This window comes from Bactrocera tryoni, chromosome 3, assembly GCF_016617805.1.
Source record: "Bactrocera tryoni isolate S06 chromosome 3, CSIRO_BtryS06_freeze2, whole genome shotgun sequence".
NCBI classification, from domain to species: domain Eukaryota; kingdom Metazoa; phylum Arthropoda; class Insecta; order Diptera; family Tephritidae; genus Bactrocera; species Bactrocera tryoni.
In genome coordinates, this window is record NC_052501.1 from 5,434,635 (window position 1) to 5,460,299 (window position 25,665).

Genomic DNA, 25,665 nt, shown 5'->3' on the forward strand with positions numbered 1-25,665 from the left:
AGCAGGCAGGCGAAAAAATACTAACGCTAACGCGTAGCGCGCCCAGTGGCAATACCAGCGGATTTGGGGGGCCAAGTACTTTGGGTTCGCTGCAACGCACTCACCTTCGTTCCGCCGTGTTGCTGGTGATGTGCGGTGCCGCTTATCACGCCACCATTGGTGATGCTGTTCGTCGCATCGACGATGGTGCTGCTGACGCCGCTTTTCGGCTCCTTGCGCAGATCTTCCGGTTCGCGTTTGATGCTGATCGTCTGTTGGGCCTGTTGTTGGCGCTGCTGCTCGGCGGTGACCACTACAGCTGTGGCGCCACCAGCTGCCGCTGCTGCGGCGGTGGCCGCTGCCACAATGGCCGAGTGCTGTGAGATGGTTGTTGGTGTTGTGGATGCGTTGCCGTTGCCACCGGCCGCCGATGGGTGTGAACCAAGCAGCAGGCCTTGGAATTCATTTTGCGATAGGCCGGACACGTCCAGAGGTGTGGTTTGCCCATTCAATTTGTTGTTGCCGCCCGTTGGTGTGCTGCAAAGGAAGAAACGCAAGAGAAAAGTGGAAATTAGAAAATAGCAAAAGTAATTAGCTAAGTAAATAAGTTAATAAGTAAACTACGCGTGAGCGAGTTACGTACTAAGCCAAGTAACCCTAATGCGGGTTGGTTGCACGTTGCAGCTGTTGCATGCGCGTCAAATTGACAATTGGCTGTTGCAATCAACACGCGTTAAAAGTGCAATTGGCGTACTCTTTCCGGCCGCTGATAACAATTTTCAATTTGCATTTGGCTAATGGCTCGTGCTTTGTCCTCACGTCGGTTGTTGGCTTTCGGCGCAGCCGTTTAACGCTTAGTCACGGACATGTACGAGTGTTATTGCTCTTGAATGTTGTTGACGCGTGCGCAAATTTGTGGCATTGTGCAAATTACTGCACTGGACTTTGCTCTCTGCATTTTGCAATAAATGGACAGAATTATGGGTGCAAAAAATATTTAAAAAATAGTAAAAAAAATAATAATGATATAAATTAGCATAGCCTACATACTTCGTAGGGAAGTTTTTTTATGTAGGACTTTTATAATAAAACATTTAATATTTTAGTTTACTTAGCAGGTCACTTTTTTCTATTGAAAATAAGAAGTGGACCGAACTCCGATTGCATGTTGATGGCCATTTTTGTAAGAAAGGAAAATACCAAAATTACCTCCTACAGCATAAATGGCTAGGAAATACTTTATTTTTTTAATGAAAAATACAAAAAATTCAGTTCAAGCAAAAAATGTTATTGCCTTATCATTCTTTACTAAAACTCTGAAACTAATATTCATGTCATTCATTACAGTTTCCATTGGCATATATTCTGGTTTTATAATATCCTTATCATCACCCAAAATACATAATAACGTAACATCATTTTTCACAAGTTTACAGACAAAAGAAAGTTTTGGTTACAAAATGATTATATATTGGTTATTTATTGGTTATATGAAGTCTTATACTACATATACTATATGTAATATGATGTATTAAATATAAGCAAAAACATTGTTTTGCATTTTTGGGAACCAAATATCGGCAGTCGAAAAAGTATTTTCGCATTTCTATATTTATAATAATAAATAACCACATTTTGCCATTTTTCCGCTAGAGACATTTGACGATTTGGAATGGTTAAAGAAATTTTATTTAATACAATTTTGAAAACAGTAAAAAGTGAAAAGAGAAAAATGGGAAAAAACTCATTGGAAAAGGAAATAAATAACAAATATAATGAAAAAAATTTAGAGGCGATCTGTGCTCGGAAAGTTGAAGCAAGTGTACGTGCTTGAGTATTTAAGAGTTAAAGACAGTTAATTTCACGTTTTGACCCCTCAATTGGTCTCCAAGATCGTGTGATATTAAACGTTAAAATATTAAAGTTTAAAGTCTATGGGGATTGTCCCGCTTCGATTCAGGCCTTGGAGCAAAACTTCACATTCATCATTCGGCAGTTACCAGTCGAAATGCTCAGACGAGTCATCCAAAATTGGACTCAAGGGATGGATCATCTGAGACGTAGCCGCGGCCAACATTTGAAAGAAATAATCGCCTAAAATTAAATGCCAAAGTATGTTCTTTCGAACGATAATAAACGTTCCCCATTAAATTTGAAGTTTTTGTGTTTTTTCTTCAAAAAAAAATGAAACCTCGTACGGAAAAAAGTTTAATGGAAAAACTTTAATTGTAATAATAGATCTACAGCTTCCAGTGTGTGTATTTTCAAAACTAATGTGAAAATCTTAATGAAACAGGTTTTTAGTTGTTTTTAACAAAAGATTTCTCGAAAAATTTGTCTTTCATATACAATGCTGTTATTTGTTGAAAAATATTTATTTATCACTCGTTATTTTGATTTATATCAGAAAATGCTTCTGTTTCAATCGAAAATGCTCACATCAAAATATTCGCTTTTTATAAAAAGTCGGTTAGCGTTTCCTAATTGCAATATTTATTTTCTGATGTTATAAAAAATTACCATTACCATGAGAACTTTTCCCAGAAAATGTAAGAAAAATGTTAAAATTCTACTCTGTCTAATTTTTTTTTACCTTTTGGAAGGTTTTGATTCAAAGAATGCATTGCAAGAACACTTGAGCACCAGCGGTCGTATAGAAGCTTTCAATGCGCTTATGACGTCGGCCTGTAAAGTTAAACCCAATAACTTGCAACATGCGCCAGACTTAAAAAAAATAAGCTTTTCCGAACACCAACAATACCGTCGTTTATTAACGGAAGAACATCCATAAAGATATTTTGTGTTTCTCCGTTTCAAGCTGGGCAATATTTGAAGCAATGATCTTCCTCTGTACTTTCCCAATATTCTCTACTTTCCCATTACGCTAGAGAGATAAGAACTAAAGAACTAAATGCCTTGTGATGATTTCTACCATATTACTAATTTTTATTGAAAATTATTATTGGTTTTTGTCTATACACCATTACTGTTGCCACAATATAATTTTTTGGTATGCTCCTTTATATTTCTCATGGCATTCATTGCTTTCAATACATTAGTAGAAGTTCAACGGCCTTAGGAAGTCTATTTACAACTATGCGGCCGAGATTCTAGAGACTGAGTTCCTCACTATAAGGTTATCAAGAATTCCTTAGTATCTTCTTTAAGTACTACTAGTTCTTGTTGACTTAAAAGATTGCCTACTTTTGCGCTTACCTTTGAACTAGAAGTCTAATGACAAGTTAGAGCGAAGCTATTTGGTTGAGTATAGTATATACATATACGCCATGATGTTATGCAATTTTTTATTCATCATTACAGAAATCATTGCAGTTTTTGTTATGAACAATTGTGAGAGAACCCTTACAACCTAATTGCATACAGTAACATTTGTTTTTTAAATAAAAAATTTAAAAAAATAAAGCAAAAAGGCAAATCTGGCAGTATCTAGTAATTCACCAACGACTTCTACGAAAATCCATAACCCCTAAGCGGCGCGCTCAACCGCAAGTGTTGCAATTTAACCGCCAGTTCACTCCACAACAACAAATATAGCATTTAGTGCAATAATAACAACAGGTATCCTGCTGTTAGCAACAAAAGACTCTGCTAGCTGTTGCTGCTGCACTTTGCGGTCACGCTGCCTGCAACAACGGTACCCGCGTACACTTTGCGCGCTTGCCACATTCATGTTGTAAATGTGATTGCGACACCTAAGCCACTGCAACTGCAGCGAAGCAACAACAACAAGTGCCTGCTCAACTTAGGCGCAACACTCCTGCTCGCCTGCTGGTTTTTTGGCGTTTCCGCGGAACCTGTTGCCAGGCGCTGGACACGCTTCGCTGCACTTGAATTGTAAATGCTTATGCACATTTGTGGTTTGTGCAACGGTCAATTGGTGGCAGTGCAGTTTTCTCCATAAAAAAAAAAATACAAAAACATATTCCATCAGTTTGGTTGTACGCGCGTTGCCAGCTTCATTGTTGTTGGCATTGTGTTGCTTTAAATTTCGCACGGCAGCAGTGGCGTTAAATTGTTGGCGCGTGCGCGCAATTTACTTGTTTTTTTTAAATTTTTTCTAGATTTATGTTTTTGCTTTTGAGGCGCCGTTGTTTACCGTCCATTCTTGTTGCCTTCAACACGTTCTCCCACTACTTCAGAATACTAAAAAATTCTGCGCCCATGTTGTTGCTCTGTTACTGTAATTGTTCTGGTTGCGGTTGTTAAGTACTCGCGCGTTTAGTGCTTTAGCGCCAATCCTGTTTCAGCGCGCGCGCGCGTGCTATGCTCAACGCTTAATAGCCGCGCAGCCGTGCAGCACAGCAAACAATTCGGCGCGCGCATGCGCTTTATGCCGTGCATTGCGCGGCGCTCTGATTGATTTTGCGCACTCGTTTCGCATAAGCAATACCATCGCTTATTCCTGTTGTTCCTGTCACGCTTCGCGCCATACGCTGTTGTTATTATTGTTGTTCTACCACTTTAGTTTTTCCTGTTCTGCTCGCTTGTTTATGCCATTTCCAGTTCTAGGTACATTTGTGATTCCCATTTTTTGTCGCTGATTTTTGAATGCAGATCGAGCCAGTTTTTCTGCCTTTCTGACAAACCACCAGCCACCTCACCAGCCACCTCACCAGCCACCTCACCAGCTCGCAACCATATGCCGCCTTGCTGGATTGTGAGAACGTGTGTATGCTGCATGTTCCTGCATGTTGTTGCGGGGTGTTACACACTTAAGTACAATGTTGTTGGCGTCGCGCGAGTTTTCGAGCTAGGAGGCGTGCAAGTGCACGCGCGAAGACACCTGTTCTTTGGCGCCGTCACAAATGTGTTCGACAACAAGTTAATCAACGGCGGCGGTGGTGGTGGCGATGGTGCGACTGGGCAAATCGAAAGGATTAATAGACTGGTTTGGTTGATGCCGAAAATGCTGTTTTTTTAGTGGAAGATATGTACACTCATTCAAAGGAGCAAAGGTGTTTGTGATGTAGGGATTTTTGGTCTTTCGACAAGCAATTCAAAAAAGTGTTGGTATTTTAAACATGCTTAAGCCTTTAACGGCAAATTTTTTTTTTTTCGAAAAAGCTTGACCAGAAATCTATCATGAGAGAGAATATTTATATTTGAATGCATAACTAACAAAACTCCTACGAATGAAGCATAGCTTTAGGAGCAAAAGCTAAAATGCAAGGCTAAAAATAATGAATACTTTTTTTGAGGCTTCTATACAGATGTCCTGTAGTATCTGGTATCTAGGGAAAGAGTAATATATTATTGAAATCATATCACCACAATACTCTTCGGAGATATCTCTTAGATCAATTAGCGCTGCGAAATATTGAAAAATATTTAGTACGTCTCAATGTTGTACGGTTCGCTGGATTATGTGATTTATTAGACTATGCTGGAATTAATCTTTGATAACGGGAGGCTAGTAGAGACGCCTGGCTGTCTATGTAAATGATCGCCTTCTGTGTCCTACCTTGGTTGTTCAGTAGAACTACATAGCCTTTCACTATGCCAATACCGCCGGTTGGAAGATACTAACCGAGTTTGATTATGGAGAATATATATTAAAGTGATCTTGCTATACAAACAGACCTGATCTTATTTTCTGATCTTTTACTCGAGAATTTCCATTTTAGAGCTCGCCTTAAAGTCTTGACAGATGGCATCGTTAATCCGGATTAACTGCGCACTTAATCAGATCCAAATTTGTAGGTGATAGACGGCAGCAATGCGAATTTGAAACTCTCGTAAACAGCTGATTGTCATTTTTATATGTTAAATGAAAATGGATAAAAGATAAACATTGCGGTTGTTAGCCGAACAATTATTACAAAAAAATTTCTCTAAACTTTTGTGGATTAAATGGGAGTTAGCAACGGAGTTATCTCCACTAACTTCTGAATTATTCCGGATTAATAAAGATTAATACAGTTAATCCGGATTAACACTGCCATCTGTCAATGCTATTAGCGACTATCAGAGTGAATATGAGAATGTGTAGCAGTACATTTTTTCTGACTTTTCGACATTCTAGCATTAATTTATATTATATATAGATATTTCATGTGAAGCTGATGACACCTCAAGCGGCGAAACGTTAGTTTTCATAGGAAGTAGTAAGGAATCTCTGCTATTAACTGGTGTCAACGACTGGCCGGTGCAATGAACTCACTACTGAACACCCATTATACTTAGAGAATAGCCAAATAATAGACTTCTCACAGTAAAGCACACACAAGTAACGGTAGTCAGGGTAACCCCACAAAATATGCCAAAAGTGGTGTCCAAATGGTTGAAAGGATGATGAAATGTGTGTATGCCTGCAAAAATAATGAAAAAGTGTCACCAAACAACGCGCACTGTGTTCACAAGCGGATATAGGTGAGCTCGCAGCGTTGGCGACAATTTCCACATTTGTCACGCTGCTCCATGCTGACCTTTTCCATGCTCCACAAAATGATGACTGCTTTGCGTTAGTTGAAATCCACGCTGTTGTTTTTGTAGTTACAATAACAGAGAATAAATATAGTAATAATAATAAAAATGCGGTTAATATTTTGCCGCCGCGCGCAGCCGTGTTAGTCTGCCCGCCACACATACACACACACACATACAGACACGAATATAGCGGCAACGCGCGTTGTTTCTACGGAAAAGTGTTGTTTTCAAGAAACTTAAGTGCGTCAGTTGCTGTTGCTTGTTAGTTGGTGACATCTACCGAACACACACATACAAGTAAATATAACATATGTATATGACTAGGTATTCTTATATGCCTGTACATTTCATAATTTCCGCGCGGATGTTCTTCAGTTGGCCGGCGTTGCTGGCGGTGGCTTTCATATGAATTTAGAAAAATTGTAACACAACAAATCGGACAGCGAAAAGCAAGGAAAAAAGCGTGGCCAGCGGTGGTTTCGTTACTAGTGTTCTTATTGTTGTTCTTGTTGTTGGTGTTGCCCGTTGCTGTCAATGTCGCACTAATTTGGCTTGCGTGCGCGTTTATTTCCTGGAAAATCGCACTGTGCGCACTTTATGGCCATGCTACAAGCACCGTAACAACAAACTATAACAATAGCAACAACATTGGCTTTAAGTAGGGAAATAGTAAAGGCTAAATAAAGCGCGTGAAATACAGAGAACGTAGCCGACTTTACAAAGCAGGCCAAATGCCGTCGGTCTTCAGAAATAGCTGCCTTCGTCGCATTTTGTTTTTGTTGTTTAAGCTTATGTGGCTGTGTGCGTGCTTAATGCCACATGTTGTGGCAGACAAAGTGCTTTTTGCTGCAAAAGCCACACAACGCGCCGCCAAGTGAAGATTACGTAATTGTAATTATAATAGCATATTCATATGGCTTTTTATACGCGCTGGCGTTTACTGTTGTATGTATTTGTTGTTGTTGCTTGTTCTTGGTTAATGTTTTAATTACTAACTGAAATTGTTTCTAAAGTAATTTCGTGTTCTTTTTTTAGACTTACTTACAGCGTCGCTTCTTTAAAAAGCCTTTGGCCGTTTTCATTCAAACTTTTTAGGTTGCGTATTCTCTGTAACGCATAAAAAGAGAAACAAATTTAAGTAACTTTGCCCTCAGCCACTTCGCACGTACAACACAATTTGTCACCGAAATTAATTCGTTGAAATATTTTATTATTGCGTGTGATGTGAATTATAGTTTATTTATATATTTTGTGTTGACAATCATTTTTATCTAGCTCTTTCCAATTTTTGAACGGAATGCAAATATATATTTACATATATCTCTGGCAACTCAAAAACTAATTCTATCATCAGTATCTGAATCTAATGAAATTTATTTATAAATATAAAAAAAAATAAGTTGAAGTTTGATTAGAAATACGAAAAGACTTTTTCGACAACCCATTACATCATAAGTAAAGAAACCATTTTATTTAAATTAGTGAACGATTTGTGTTAAAATTTTCTCTTAAATATACAGAAAATAAATAAAAAATTTTAAAATTTATTTTCTTCGAAAATTCGTTCGTTAACTTTAAGTTGTATTTTAGGGGATCTGTTACCGTTTTGATTCATAAACTGATCATTTACAAGAAAATAGTGCTAAAACAGCTTAAGACAGTCCCTAGAAAACCACTCTGATTCCTTCACCTATGAAAGATTCAAACTTTGAAACCAAATTATTGAAACTATTGGCTGGTATGAATTAGTTGTTTGTAATACTGAAAGGTTTTTAGGAAGTCACAAGTAAAAAATTATGTCTTATTTTGTGGATTTGAAAAATAAGAACATAAATTTTTAAATCTATTAAATAAATAAATAACAACTGTGAGGTAATAAATCGAAGAATAAAGCTCTTGCTGTTAACATTAAGTCTTAAGACATGAAGAGAAAAAAAAATAACTGTGATATTTTTGTACCTTTCTGCATTAAAAATTTCAATAATTTTTTAGGAGACTACAGTTTCTTTTCATTTAATCTAAGGCTGTTAAAATACTTAATTATGCCCCTAAATATATGCAATATTTCATTTAAGTTCTTCGTGTGATTGACTTTATACCCATATCTGAATTAGTATGTGTTTGTTTATGGCGCGAGAAATTTAACTGCGATTTTTATCATGCAAAAGAAATTAAACAACGAGTTTGCTTGGAACTTTGTGTTTCCAGTGGAACCATATCTATCGAATCATTGAAAATATGTCAGAAGTGTTTTGGACGGTCTCTGAGTCATGGAAAACTTGTCTCATGCAAGTCTTCATTTTCCTCTGCTAAAGACGATAACATCGAAAAAGTTAAAGAAACAATGCTTGAAAGTCGTCGTGTTGGGCAGCAGAGCAATATTAAGGAGGCACACAACACACAGCAATAGCAGATTGTGATCTACTATAGATCGACTAGACACAATTCGTTTAATGTTTTGGGTATGAATACCTAAATCTTTTACAAAACCGAAGTAAACTGGAGTTCACAATAAAGATGGGTCAAGCATATATTCATCAAAACCATTACACTACATTTTCGAATATGTCTTCGAAACTATGCCACAATTTAGCAAATAGTGAGCTGAAAACGAAAAGACCAATATTCAGTGCATTCACTACGGGCGTTGAAGGCAATCCTAGCTGAGGCTTATAACAAGTATATGAAAAACTAGATTAATTGTTGCGATGATAAGGATTTGAATAAAATATATGAAAATTTAGTTTTTTGTCAATCCGGATCAAATTTGATCATATAATATTGTTATATTTCTTATGTGAAAGGTTGGTTTCAGCCATTTTTCTGAAACCTTGTATTAGTTAAAATAATTTTTAAAAACAAATTTCATACGTAAAAAAACTGAAAACTGAACTGCAAATCAACCCAAGAAAAAATGCAGAAAACGGGAAATGAAAGCGAATCTGTGACTTATGATGGAAGAGGTCAGGTAGATAGACGAGGATTAGACCGCGGTGAGGTATGATGTACATAAGCATATCTCGCTGCAATAAAACAAAATCACAATAAAAGGTTTGAAGATTTTTCAATACATCAGAGCACACATTATAGAAATATGATGCGGACGCAAGGGTTGTAGTTGAAATGAACACAAGCGCATGTACAAAGCAGTGCTGGAATTCACATGTAAAAACCGTATGCTTTCGAAAGGGTATACATATGTATATTATGTATATATACAAATGCACAAGCGCAGAATCAATTTCACTAAGCTGGGATTATGAGCTGCATTGCATTTAAGCCAGCGAAAAGCGGCAACGGCACACAACACACAGCAATAGCAGCAATATACAGACACAGCGAAGTCAGCTGTAATAGCCAATGTTGCAATAATAAAATTACATTTTTGTTATCACCGTTGTTTTCAGCCGTTTATATGCAATCGATACTTTTGGCTTTTGTTTCATCATATTTGCCACTCGCTCCCTCTCTTATCGTTGTTGCTGTTGCTGTTGTAGTGACTTTGCGCGCACACTCAGGCGCATACGCGAAATTCAATTAAAAATTGTACAGCATTGCGCGCAAAGGCAATAACAACAAGCTGTATTCCAAAGATTAGGTGTGTCTAGTGCAGCTCCTTTGATGCAAATCAAATGGGCGTCCGCGCTGCCGTGGAATTAGGCGGCAAGCGGGCTGCCGCGCGGATTGCTATCAATGCGCAGTGGAGTTGCGGGCCGGTGGAGCACCTAATATTTCAGCGAACTTTATGCCACTTGCATGACGCTGCATTGAAACCAGTGACGTGTGGTAGGAAGGCGCGCGGAAATTTTGTGGAGTTGCTGTGTTTTGCAAGCGCTGAATAAAAATTGAAGAAATAGTGAGATTTTGGTAATTTGGTAATGTTTAAAAATTTATGTTAAGTCAAAGTTTTCTGTTTTGAAATTATTTTTCGAAATTCAAATATTTTAATTCATATTAAGTTAACATCTCTGTTTGCATAATTTGTACCGTTTCTATGAAAAATATTTTAAAACTTCCAAAAAATATATATTTTTAAAATATTCTAATCAAATTATGAAAATAAATTCAGAAGAGCAGCATAAAATTTATAAAGAGCTAGGTTATGTAACAAATTTTTAATGAATCAGCTGCATTTAGCATGTTTACATATCATAAAATGCGAACATATTGAAAATTAAAAGAAAAATGTAATTCTTTATTTTTTTTCTCAATAAGATTGAGTAAAAAAATTCTTTAATTTTCCTATCAAATTTTCTGAACCCTCCTTAAACCACAACTCTGCCTTTTTGGCATGCCGTTTCGGTTATTATGACACTCAGTGGCCTAATAGGATTAGCATCGTTTAAGTTGACAGGTGAAAAGTTGCAAATGACACTGATGAGGCAGTCAAGCAAAAGAACAAATACAAAGCAATGTTGCAAAAAGGCTGTATGTATGTTTATCTGTGTGCATGGAGATTTAGATGCAGTTGCATAAGGCTGAAAAGGAATTACATTGGAAAAAGAATTGCAAAAAATTAATTTAAAAACTTAGCTTACGAAATAGCAACAACTTTTAACTAATAATGGTATATTTAAATAGATATAACACTGAAGATAAAATATGTATGTAAAGTGTGGATAAAAAGTAAGAAAAAATTTTAAGATTTATTACAATTACATTTCTTATAGCATAAAACGGTATGAAAAGTCTTTATCTTGATTTTGAGATATCAGTTTGTATGGTAGCTATATGTTATAATGTTCCGTTCTCAACAACATACAAGGAAAATATACTGCTGTCTTGCAAAATAATCTGTGATAAATTTCGGGAAGATTATTTGACAAATAAAAAAGTTTTCCGTAAACACTTGATTTCGTTCGTATGCTATAGTGGTCTGATTTGAACAATTTGCTTGGAGATTGTGGCGCTGCCTTGGGAAATAAGCAAAACAAAATTTCATGCAGATATCTTGTCAAATAAAAAAGTTTTCCATATAAAAGCTTTATTTTGATTAGTCAGTTTGTATGACAGCTATATGCTAGACTGGTCCGATTTGAACAATTTGCACGGAGATTGTGCCGTTGTCTTGGAAAATTCACCAAACAAAATTTCATGAAGATAACAGGTAAAATAAAAAAGTTTTCCATATAAGCACTTGATTTTGATGAGTCGGGTTGTATGGCAGCTATATACAATAGTAGTCAAATATCGGTAATTTAGGCAAATAAGTAGCAACTTGGGGAGACTAGCACATGTGAAAAATTTCAGATCGATATCTCGAAAATATTTTCTGTTCAGGGTATTAAATTGATTTGATATCGATAACCTCTCTTATATAGTATAATATTTCAATATTTTATGCAGCAGATTTATGCAAAAAGAAATTATTATTAATTATTAAACACTTACATTTTAATTAAAATCTTGTTTACACAATTTTTAATCCTCTTTTTTATTTTTCATAACTTTACTCAGTTTAAAAATAAATTTTCTTTGAAAAATTTTTCTTTTGCAAAAAATTTTTGTCCATAAATCGCAAGACTCAGCAAATCACTAATTACAATCCCCATTTCATGACTAGCATATGTATATCATTTATATGAATTTACATAAACAATTAATAATTAATAATTTACTTAAAATGCATTGAAACTTTGTGGCAGCCGCGTTGAGGGGGTGGCCGGTGGGCATGCCGCATAGCGATCATTAACATACAAATGAAATTAACAATAAAGCAATCAATTCTCTACTTAACTGCATCATACGTTATGAGCAACAATAACAACAAAAAATCTAAAGAGTGCAATAACAATAACAATAAAAATTGACAACAACTGTAAGTGCATACATATGAGAATGCAATTGCCACAAATTGTAATTGTAGGCAAATTATTGCAATGACAATTGGCCAGCTGTTACACAAATACACACAAACGTATGTGCTATAGTGGCATGTTGTGGCGCTGGGGGTGCATGGAGGGTTGAAGGTAAATTTATTGCCAATTGTTATATATTTATAAACACGCGCACACACACATGCACACATATACAAGTATAAACGTGCACAAAGTGTCAATTGGGCGCGTGTTCGCATTTACTGTATGTATATATGCACACACATACAAATTTTAATAGAAATCTATATATGTATGTGTGTGTCTGTGTGCACTTGTAATATGTGTGCCCCAAAGGCTTTGCGAACTGCTTTGATTACTGCTGAGGCCAAGGTGTGGCCGCTTTGTAGTCCGGTGAAAATCAGTTCAAGCATATGACAACATTTATAGCGCTATTGTTGTTGTAGTTGCTGGTGTTTATTTTGTTGCCTCTTGTTGCTGATGGTTGATAGCATTGTCATTGTCGGGTGGTCGATTGGTTGGTTGGTGCTGATGTTGGTAGTGTTGGTGTATTAATTTTGTTGCTGTTGTTGTTGTTACGGTGCCGCAGGTGTTAATGGGTACACGATCTAATCGCTAATTCACGCACTTCAATTCCACACAAATAAAGCTATTTAAGTATATATGTATATGTGTATGTATAAGTAGATTCATACATATTTAGTTAATCTTGTGTCTTTAAAATACCCTGTAGGAAAATTTTAAGTTAACATTTTTGAAAAAAAAAATTTAAGAAAATAACAGTAACCGAGCTCTTTGAAAGTAATACATATTTAGGTAATATTGTTACATTAAGATACCCTGTAGGAAAATTTTAAATAAATATTTTTTAAAAATAAAAGAGTTGAAGGAAAATAGCAGTAACCAAGCTCTCTGACATTAAGATACCCTGTAGGAAAATTTTAAATAAAAATTTTTGAAAAAAAAATTAAAAAAAAATAACAGTAGCCGAGCTCTCAGAAAGTCATACATTTTTCGGTAATATTGTGATATTAAGTAAGATACCCTGTAGGAAAATTTTAAATAAATATTTTTTTAAAATAAAAAAGTTGAAGGAAAATAGCAGTAACCGAGCTCTCTGAAAGTAATACATATTTAGGTAATTTGGAGACATTAAGATACCTTGTAGGAAAATTTTAAAGAAATATTCTTTTATTTCTAAATAATTTTCGGTTTTAGCATTACATTTCTGAATATATATCTTTAATCCTATTTTTCTGTCTTGACTAACTATTCATCTAAAGACATGTGTGAGAAGCTGTGAACTTGAAGTAGACCCTCATGAATTGATATGGCAACAATTTTGCTTTAGGAAAGAGAAATTGTAAATAAATACTAAATGTTAGCTCTTTGAGTTAGTGAAACCCAAACAGATAATTGAATATCGAAAAACAATATATATTTATTTCAAATTTTTCCTAGAGGGCAGTGAAAGAGCTATCGAACTGTAGCCTACACACCTATGCACGTGCAGGCAATCAACGATATACATATTTATAGTGCAAATTTATATTCAAGTTTATTAAAATATGTGTATGTGTAGCCATAAAAATTTTAAAATGTTACAAATTTCAGATTTGTTTGATTAATATTTGCCTTAATTCATTTTGCTGCTGCTTTGTGATCGGCTGAGTACATTAAATACTTGTGTTATTTCTATACGTCAATATATGTATACGAGATGGGGCTATATATACATATCTTAAAATAATTTTTTTTCTGTTGTTTAATTTAAAATATTTTTTTCCTATTTTAAAAAATATTTTTTGCTATATTTTCAAATTTTTTTGCACTTTCAAAATATTTTTTTTTCTCCATAGGCTGCCATTGACACCGTGAACAACATCTAACGCCAAGTGAATATAATTTTACGCGATGATAAATTGCCATTTCTCATTTTGCTGCTGTTTTTCTGGTGCTATTAATAAAGTAGTAGTTGTTGTTGTTGCGGTTGCTAAAAAGCCTTTGGCTGGTAGTTTGTCGTACAGTGATAGCAAATGATATGTGTGGTATTCTTATGTTAATCACATGCACACGCCCTTGCGGTGTCAACTTGTAATAACAACAACAAAAAATATTACAAAAACAACAGCAAGAAAGACAAAGCGCTACATAACCAGAGTTCATTTTTCACATTTTTCAAGTGGTCTCACAGCACCTAATGGCCATAAGTAACATATACATATGTATATTTGGTACAAGTGCGAGTGTGCCATGGCATATGGGCTGACCGATGACTCGTATTATACTCATATGCCCACTTCTGCACATTATTTACTTTTTCCTTTGTATTTGTTTTTGGATAGTCATTGGTATATCATTTCGTTATTAATTGCGAGTCTGGTGACACTGTTTCACTCTCTTTCATATTTCTTTTATTTCTAAGCCGCACTTTTTTGTGTCTTTTTCTATTTAATATCCGATTCCGCATTCGCGCTGTGCTCTAGGCTAGCTGCACAGCCGCATTTTGTTGTAGTCAATCAATCTAGCTTGATCTTTTCATTGTGTAATCAATCCAAAATGGCAATTACGCCATGCTTTTGTTTTAACTTTCCAAGTACGACAACTTCTGACGGTTCTTTATGAATGAAATAAGCGGAAATGCTTAGAAATTTGTGCAGACTATTTGACATCGTGAAAAAATGGTAAAGAATGGTGATAGAAAACGGCGGCAAATTTCTGGGCGTAAGCTTGTATGAATAATTTCATTGAAGGCATTTATTATACTTCATAATAATTCTGAAAAAATGCTGAAAATGAAGTATAATTGGCTTGAAATATCTTGGAGGAGCAACAAAGCTTCTAAAGTTGTATTAGTTCTTCTTTCTCAATTCTATCAGTTACTCAACTTTTATTAATCGAGTATTTAATTTAAATGTAGTAATTATACAAATATTTTTCTAAAAACGAGCCTTCTTTTATATTTCGAATGTAAAGATATTTGGGAATAAGTATTCTTCAAAAATTTTAAGGCGAACCTGCTCCCAAAACTTTAAACTAACTTTTAGCGAAGAAATGCTTTCAGTGTCGGTAAAAAAAAGTTCTTAGAAACAGTTATTTAACCAGAAATATCTATTCAACCTTCTTAGAAATATTTCCCAGGTAACGACCGAGGCTATAAACCTTTAATACAAATTTCGATTTTTTTAGCCCCTCTGAAATGTTTATTTATTAAAAAAAAAATTAGAATCCTTCTTTCGCAAAAATGAAAGTTATGACTAGCGCTTGGATCATTAACTGTACGCTTTTATTATAATAATAATTTTTGTTTTTGGAGTTTAGATAATTTTAAGTACAAAAACCTTACTCAAAGCTCGCAACTTTTTTCGGACATCTTAATAGAGATCAGCAACGGGATCGAAGAGATACCGATCGAGAGCTTAATTTTAAAGTACAGATTGTGCAAGAACTGAGTTCCAAGAAGATCCGAAGCTTTCGAGCCAAATTTCGTTCAGCGATGATATAATGGGTATGTAAATAAGTAAAATTGCCGCATTTGGGACGAAAAGCAACCTGAAGAGACTCAAGAGCTGCCATTTCACTCAGATAAAAAAACGGTTTGGTGCGGTTTGTGGGGCGATGGAATCATCCGTCCATATTTCTTCAAAAATGGTGCCGCTGAGTACGTAACCGTCAATGGCGACCGTTATCGCGCCATAATAACCGACTGTGTCATGCCTGGAATTAAAGCTCGTGCTCTCGGCGACATTTGAGTTCAACAAGACGGCACCACATCCCACACATCTGATCAATGAATGGGTTTGTTAAGAGAACACTTCGATGAGCAGATAACTTCACTTTTGGGCCAGTAGATGGACCACTAAGATCGTGTGATATCACACCGTTAGGCTTGTTCCTGTGGGGATGTGTAGACTCTAAAGTCTATCCAGACAATATCGATTCAGGCCTTGGAGCAAAACATCACGCGTGTCATTCGCCAGTTACTAGTCGAAATGTTTAAACGAGTCATTGAAAATTGGACTCAACGGATGGATTATCTGATACATACCCGAGGCCAAAATTTGAAAGAGATAATCTTCAAAAAATAAATGCCAAAAAATGTTCTTTTGAATGATAATTAGCATTCAATCAAGTATCAAATTTATGTGTTTTTTTCTCTAAAAAAGTAGGAAGCCTTGAAATGAATCAGTCTTTAAAATTAAAAGTAACAGCCCGTACATTTAGTTAGTTAGCATCGATCTATGTAGAAAATATCGACGTTGATTAAATTTAGGAGTTATTTGGAAATTCAAAACTTATTAACCAGAAGAGCTCTCTAAAAGTCGATTTGGTTCATTTATTTGTAGATCTGACTCCGTCTTCAAATCTAAGTTATTATCGTTGCAAAAAATGCAAGAAACATATTTTATTGCTTCTTTAATGCACTTCAAGGAGCAAAAACATTAAGTATGCTTCTTTTTAATTAAAAATTTGATTATACATTTTTACCGCGACCATTGACAAATAGTAACGAGCTTAGTGTCACCCACACAGCGCCGCCAAGGACACACAAATTAAGAGCAATTAGATTTAAAAAACTCAAATCTTGTTAAGAAAAAATTAAAAACAAATAAAAATGCAATTAAAAATCCGGCACAGTTTCGTACACAAAATGATTGAATATCTGTCCAATTTAATCGCACGCATGCAGCGGCCAGCACATTAAGGCGAACGCAATGCGCATGCGCTGCAGGCGAACACACACACGCGCGCGCATAGACAACGACCGAAAATTGCATGTTTTCGCACATATAAATTTTTTCCACACTTCACGCTAATAAATCTGCAAAATAATTTGCATAAGCGAATATCAAATATATATGAACATATATAACTGCAAATTAAGCACATATTAAAATTAAGCGAAAAGCAAAAAATAAAAATCAAAATATATGATTAAAAAAATACAAATAATAATAAATGTCGACTAGCCTGCGTAGTAACTCATGCAGTTAACTGTTTTGCAGCGGCCAAGCGACAAGCGCTAGCGCGTATCAGCGAGCGCCGAGCGCTAAGTGCTCCGCTGCGCCGCTCAAGGCAAAAGTTCAGCGAACGCGCAGGTGAGCGACTGCCACAGCAATGAGCGCAGCGCTGATTTTTCAGATCGACGACGGATTAGCGCACTTTTAATGCTTCTTCTTCTTCTTCTTCCACTTCTACTCAATTTTCTACTTCGATGCTTCAATACACACACAAGTGCGCAAGTGTGTTCGCGCTCGTCTTGAATACCTACCTCCAGTGCAACTCCGCTGTCGCGTCGGCTGGCTCATCCTTCGCATCGGTCAGTTTGTAGTACTCGTAGACGTACGATGTGCCCCCATTGGGCGTGTGCAACTGATGCACTTGATGTGCTGTGCCCAAGGCGCCCAAATCCACCGCAGTGGCGGCCGATTCTATGCTCAGCTGTTGCTGTTGTTGTTGCGCCTGCTGCTGCAAGTGCGTCTGGTGGTAGTGTGTGGCGGCATCGTTATGTGACTGCTGATCGTGTTGCTGTTGCTGCTGCTGATTGTGGAGGTGCTGCAGATGCTGGTGGGTGTGGTGCGGATGTGTGGCACTGTCGTTCGGCGAAAGGCTAAGTAGCGTTTGTGGCGTTGCTGCCGAGACGACGGCGGTCAAATGTGTCGGCTGTGGATCAAAGTAGCGTGTGGCGCTACTCAGCTGATAATCGCCGTTATGTTGTTGTATAATCACCTGTGTTGTGGGATCGTTGGGGCTGCTGCCACCACCATTACCACTACCGTTAGTTAGGCTGGACGTGAGCGATATGGGTATTGTGTCCTGTTGTTGTTGTTGTTGTAGCTGGGCATGCGTTTGCGATGTCGGCGGCAGTGGCGGTGGCGACGAGGCCAACGATTCGATGCTGGTGAGCACGGTGCGGCGTCTAATTGGAATTCATAGCGAAAGTGAATTTTTTGTTGTAATACACAGTGCAAGTCACGATTGTTTGCGCGTGAATAGGGGTATGGATATTTTTATTATATTAAGCGAAAATCGTTTAAATCAATTTGTTTGCGAATATGAAGTTTTGTTGTGAGAATGTAACGGTAAAAGTATTTTTTGCAAATTTATTACAAATTTTTGAAAAATTATTGCACATTTTTTGAAAATAATGGGACATTTTTTGAAAATTATTTTTTAATGATAATTTGAAAGTTTTTAAAAATAATATGAACATTTTTGAATATTATAAAAAAATTAACTGTTTTTCCAAATTTTTCAAATATGTGATGAAATTAAAAAAAAAATAAATAAATTTAAAATATAACATTTTTTGGTGGATTTGTTAGTATTTTTTATGAAAATCGTATTTATCTACTTCAAAAAGACGAAAACACTAGTTTACCGTTAATTTGCGACTGTGATTTTAAAGGCTGTTTCTTGTTAATTTTGGGTTGTTAAAACCGAAAATGAATTACTGTGAATAAAAATTGATTTTTTATTACGATATTTTTTTTAATTATGTTTTATTACAAAAAAAATTTATTTTTCAAGATATAATTATTATATATACTAGATAAAATATTTTTTGGTTTTTAAAAATGATCAACTGCGACCTCGAAAAAAATTATTATTTACCGTTAATAAAATTAATATTTTTTTTAATTTGGCAAACATATGGTCTTCAAAAAAAATTTGAAAATTTTTAAAATTTACATATATTTCATTAAATTTAGATATAATATGTATATAAAAAAAAACTTTTTTTTAATCAATAAAATAACTTTTTTTAAATAAATAACTTTTTGCAAAAAATTAGGTCTGACCTACATATGTAATAAAATATATATTTGTTTCGTTTACTTATTCTTCGAAACCTCTAATTATTATTTACTTCAAATTGCATTAATTTATTTTCTTTCTTATATTCAAAAAAAAAAAAGAATAAAACAAAATAAAAATATCCATACATTCCCTGACGCAAAAAGATTGAGTTGATTTTTTTAAATATTTTTCTTTGATTTTATTAGTTAAAATTATTGTTTAATATCTTTTTCATAATTTTTATACAATTGTATAGTTAAAAAAATTTTAATAATATTTCATAATTATGTTTTTATGTTTATATAAAAGTTTGAGTAATAATTAATAATATTTTTTTATGTTCAAATAATTGCTTATTTTCATTTTTTATTTTGTTATTATTATTTTTGAGTTAAAACGCATTTTCGTTTATTCATACTTTTATTAATTTTTTTAAATTAATATAACAATTTTTATTAGAATTGATTATAGCCGGAGAGCCTATTTCTTGGTATTTCAGTTATTAAAAATTTAAATTGTCGGTTTATATCACTTACTAAATTCATTTTATAAAAGTAATTATTACTTATTTCATAAAAAAAATTATTTCAAATTTTTATGTCAGAAATTTTGGTTAAATAAAATAATAAGTGCGAAATTTTTAATTTTATTTTTTTTAGCTGCCAATATGTTAGCATTGTTGATTTTGCGCCAAATTATTATAAAAAAAATAACAAAAAGCAAAAAAAAAAATTAAAAAAATGTGTGCAACACCTGACAGGATATTTGAGATTTTGAAAAACTTTATCTACACACAAAATAAGCACACCAAGTAAAGAGCAAAAAATTATAAAAATTATCAAAAGTAGCAACTTTACAAAAGCGCATTGAACACAGTAACTTCTCATGCCTCAAAAGCGCCTCAACGAAGAATCAACACGCTCGCGAACGTAAACGCCTCGGTTCAACACTTCGGCGGAGCTGATAATTAGAAAAGGCGCCAATAAGCACACACACATAAGTAAGACCAATAACAATTGTGAGCTTCCACCTTTTCCGGTGCTCTACTTAACAAGGAAGGGGAAGTGCAACAACAGAACACAAGATTAAACAACAAAAATAGCAAGAACAAAAAAAAACATTAAAACTTAACAAAAGCCAAGAAAAAGAATATAAAGAAAATTTTGTAAAAAAAATTATGATTTCTACTTTTTCTGCTATTATCCAATGCGACTATAAAATAACAAGCGAATGTGTGAAATAAATAAAAAATTAAAAGGAATTTGAAAAAATTATGCAAATGTTGCCCAAGAGGGTAGCGCGAAAGCACGAAAGGACGTGGCGAACAGGAGCACCGCTGCGGTTGTATTGGGACGGCTGGCCGACGAAAGGATATCGGGCAACAGTGTAATTTGATAGCGCAAACGGGTGCGAAGGGACTTAAGACCACACACACACTTACGTATTCATATTTATTTCTTTGTATGCGTAAATTTATGGCAACCTCTGCGCTCGCTGGCATAAATCGCCTGCTGGCGCAACAGTCTTACAGCGAAATCCTTCGAGGCAAGGAAACTTGTTAAAGCCCGAGTGTGCTTGTGTGTGTGTGTGCGAAGGCATATCCTGCATCGCTACACGCAGTTTGTTCAATATTTTGGCTGCTGTTTAATCAACTGTGCGACATTTTTATAATAGCGCATTTCGCTTTGTAACGCAATTTAGCACCTTCCTGCACAATATTCAGCGCTTTTTTGGGTGTTTCCTCTTTTTTATTTCGTTCTGAGCAGGATGTCGAGCGCCTTTTTAGTTATGAAAATTTGTACTTTCGTTAGTTTTGGCACTTTAAGCCACAGAAATGTACAACGATTTAAGCATTTGGTTGCGGAAGTTATAATTAACCTAATTTTGAGGTTATGTTTTGTGAGGAAATGTTTAAATAGCGACATAAAAAATATTTTTAATAAAAAAAAAATCATGCGTATGTACGTATGTATAGCTAACCGATTATAAGTATGAAAACGAAGATTTTAAAGTAGAACTTCAGACATATCTCACACTTTCGAAGGGAAAAAGCCAGCGCGAATGTAGGGCATAGAATTTAGGAGTTTCACGGGATTACGGGTTTTAAAAAATCGAACTTTTTATTATCCTATAAAATTACACAACACCTCTAGAATATTGTCTTACATTTTCAAGTTGATAAGAGTATTAGTTTCGGAAATACAGCCTTGAGAACTTGTGCTCTCCTGGCTAGCTAGGCTAAATGCGCAGTCTTTAAACGCGTTTTTTTCGAAACTGTGTTTTTGAAATCGGTTGGCAAGATTTCTCGAGAACTACTCAACCGATCTTTATGCAATTTTACACAGGTCCTTGAGATAGAATTCTTAAAGGTCTGGACGGATGATGTTTTTTCGATTACAACTATTTGAAAAACATCGTCGCGGAGTTTTCACTGAGATTTAATTTTTTTTTGTAAAAATTTCTACCAAAAATCCAATTTTCAGTTTTTTTCCTTCGTGCAAGTTCTAAGTTAAGATTTTAACAGAAACATGTATTTTTTCACTTTAGATGATCTTGTAGGGAGTTATCCTGCCAAAACGGGCAAATCTTTTTTCCGTGGGGTCACCGGAAATGGCGCCGCAATGCTCGAGCTTAAAACATTTCAGAATTTCTTTGTTAATAGCGTATGTTTGTAACAATAAAAAATTCTCATAAAATATTTAATTTTTCATATGAGAAAAAATTTGTTGAAGAAAGGCTGTTTTTTACCCGAAGAAACCCATGTAATCCCTTTCAGTAACGCTTCCTCGATCATTATCATGTATAATTACAATGGTGATAGAAAAGTGTTGGTCCTCGTATTCAAATTTTCATTTGAAAATAATTTAAAATTTTTCAGGAAAAAAATTATATTTTCGACATTTTATATTCTGAACAGGGTGTATTAAGTTGGCCATGAAGTTTTTAACACCCAAAGGAAACCTTAGAGACCATATAAAGTATATGTATGTATATAAATGATCAGCTTGACGAGCTAAGCGACTTCTATAGCACATAGACATAGCTGTCATACAAACTGAACGATCAAACTCGAGCCCTTTCAAAGAAATTTTTTTTATTTCAGAAGATATCTTCACGAAATTTTGCGAAGATAATTCTCTAAGACAGCGCTACAAACTTCGAGGACAATGTTCAGTTTGGATAAGTATACCATACATATATTATAGCCGCCATAGCAAGTTACCAATCAAAAAGGAGTTCTTGTTTCTTTTATACCCTTCAAAGTTTTAAGAAATGCACATGGGTATTATAGCTTCGATGAAGCCGAAGTTACCTTTTTTGCTTGTTATAAATTAAAAAAGTATAAAAAAGTGTTTTAACTTGGAAAAAAATTCCATTCCATTGTTAAGCCTTGTCGATGACTAATTCAAAAAGAAAATTTAACAAATCAAAAACAAAAATAAAAATATCATATTTTTGCACAATGAAATCATAGTTTATTATGATGCTGCTAATTTTAGCTCTAAATACTAAAATAAAGAAAGAAAACAGAAAAAAAATTTCGTCTTCAAAGACGTTGCAGCTTGCAGAAGCAAAAGCAGCAGCAATCAAACAATGTCAATTTCTTCATTAGCGATTTGTTTAATTAGAAATTATTGTTGTAATTATGAAAGCGAAATCAGCAAAGCAACATTTGAACGAAGCTTTGTAACACAAAAATTTTAAATATGCGTTTGTATGTGTTTATGTGCATATTTATGCGATAGCTTGTACAACACGTGTGTTTGTTCACAACAACAAATACAAGCAGAAAACAAAAAACGCACGCAACATAATTAACGCCAAGCTTACAACAACACGCAAGAACAACAACATGCTGTTGTACGCATGTGTGTATTTATGTAAATAAGGCGGACGCAGGAGGCTGGGAATTCATTGGAAACCAAAAAAAGGAAAAAAAAACAACAACAAACGTCAACAGTTAAACTAACTGATTACTAAAATGGTCAGCGAGAAGACACAACACACATTTTTGTTTTCGATTAAATTATGCAAAAGTCCGAGAAAAGGCCCAAAGATTTGGGCATAAAATTAAATGGCTATGACGACAACGTTGCGAACAACAAATGTTACAGAAAAGCCACAGCAGGGTTGAGCAGAAATAGAAACAAATAAGAGATAAATAATTTAAATAAAATTCAAAAGCATTTTTAATTTGTCAATTTATGTTGATTTTATGAAAATTATACGGTTAACGTAAATATCCGACGTATGTACGTGCGTCGGCAGCATGGCTTTGATATGATTTGGGTGTACCCACGTTCATATGTATGAAAGCTGTTGTGTTTGGTATATTAGTTGCTGATGTTGCCAGGTTTAGACCTACGTAATGTATTCATATCTCAAATAATTATATATGTTGTGTATTAGTTTTGAGTGTCAGCGGAATCTAAAATACACATGAAAGCCATAATTTAATTTGTGAAATATTTTTTCAACCTTATTTACAGTAACAAATAATGAGAGAAGGTGTCTCTCAAGTTACTCATAGAAAGAAATAGTGAAATCTACTCGAAATATGATACACTGAAGGAGGTATAGGTAAGGTGGCCGCAGAGTCTGTTAAAATTCACGTCAAGCACAGGCTTCCTATAAGATGACTACTCTCCTTGGACCTAGCAACTGAACTCCAGCTGATGTCGTGAAGGACTAATATTAAGCTATGCGTGTCTTATTGGCTTACCAGATTAATCTAACCTAACCTACTCGAAAAATAGTGCGCTTTTGACCTTTGAGCTAGTTCTCTTTATATATCCAAGAATAAATAAAAACAAGGAACTGGTATCGGTAGGGTAAAAATGTTGCTTAATATGAAAATAATGCAGTGTAAATTTGGTTTGGAAAATATAGACTAATATTGCAGAAAAATTGTTTTAGAAGAGAATAAAGAGCAAGTAATAGCTATAACAGTTGATGAATTCGTTGAAAAATTCTGCTAACTTCGAAAACTACATAACTTTTCTAAGTGAAAAGTGAAAGCTCAAAAAAGGACAAAAAAGCTCTTGAAATCTCATGAAAGCTTTCACTATTCGTGTGCAACCTACTCCCATATTTCCAAGAAAGTACACTTTTTATTTACTTTTCTCAAGAAAGCTCTTGAAAGCTTCTGAAAGCTTTCACTATTCTGATGCTTCCTACTTGAACATTTTCATGAAAGTACACTTCTTATTTACTTTTCTATTTTTTTGCCTTCTACAGTTTATAAAGTTAGTAAAAATAAGGATTTTGACAGAACCGGCTTATCAATTTTTTTATTAGAACGAATGAAGTGAAAGCTCAAAAGCTCATTACAAGAAGATGCTAACTAAGGAATAGACTATCTATTGGTAATACTTAAGAAAGAGGGAGGATTTTTTCTGAGTCCCCAGCGATAACGGTACGCAATGCAGTACCAATTGAGAAGGTAGTAAAGAAACATTATGAAGACCTAGTGGAGTGAGGCCGAGTTCACACAATCTTTTGACGTTACATAGACTGGCGTAGAAGAAACGAGTGGTGCGTTTTTAAGGACTCGGTCGAAATCGCTTCAATCAAGAAGTTTTTTTGTTTTTGTTTGACGCCTAAAATAGTTTATTACATTTATATATTCCCGAATTTTACAACTTAAATATACATTTAACTCAGCTTGTATATAAATGTTCAGTCAGAACTAAGCCCCAAAAACCGAAATGAGGACAACAAAAAACACTTGTGCGCCACATGCCAGTCCTTCTTCCATTGCAACCACATATTTAATGGATTTCCTAGTTTGCTATGCACCCATTAAGATCATATCGGCGCAAGTGCTTTTATGCGCCTCTTGGCCTTCACGCGCTTCACTGCTAAGCTTAAGCTTAGCAAAACAAAGAAAAAAGTACGCTTCAATCCTTTTCGTTTAGACACAATAACTAAATGAAGATTCTGCCGACTTTTTTATGTTATTTTTCTCTTTTTGGTCGCTTACGTCATCGACGGCAGCCGAAAGCTTACTTCTGAAGATCTGAAGCATCGCTGCTGTGCTGAGTCAAGAAAAAACCTGTCGCTGGCTGCGGAAAAAAGTGAAACCGTAAACGCGCAGCGGTCCAAGCCCCAAGCCGGTTCGCGCTGCTCCACTGACACCGCAAATGCGACAACGCAGAATTCATTCAAATTTCGTTTTCAATTTAATTTTAATACAATGATGCTGTTTTTAATGGTGTTTATGTGAGTCTTTTTTTCTTTTAAGCATCTTTGTTGCTTTAAATTTATGTCTTTTGTGGTCACTTATTAATTTGGCATTTTCGTTGAATTTATTTGCCGTGATTTTTGTTTTTTTTTTTGGGGTTTTTGTGCGATAAAATTTTATTTGCTTAAAATTTCTGTTTTGCGAATGGCAAGTCTTATAAAAAAAGGTTTAAATTGTCCGCAAAAATAAAAAAAAAATACAAAGTTAATTAAAAAATAAATGTTTCAAAATTGTTCGCATTTATTCAATTTTTTTTTCGGTGTACACTTAGCAACTCTTCAAATTCATACTCATTTTGCTTACAATTTTAAGATTTTTTTTTAACGCTGCGCTTCGCTCGTATTCACTTGCATTTCA

At 34.9% G+C, this 25,665-nt stretch overlaps 1 protein-coding gene across 5 annotated transcripts in view; it reads right to left on the minus strand.

Annotated features, from left to right (window-relative positions):
* Positions 1-25,665, minus strand: part of LOC120770033 (protein grainyhead) — a 273,442-nt gene that overhangs the window by 79,012 nt on the left and 168,765 nt on the right. For all 5 annotated transcript variants that reach the window (XM_040097146.1, XM_040097144.1, XM_040097148.1 and 2 more), the window contains exon 3: positions 105-516. In XM_040097146.1, the coding sequence (XP_039953080.1) occupies positions 105-516 (412 nt within the window). The remainder of the gene's footprint in view (positions 1-104; positions 517-25,665) is intronic.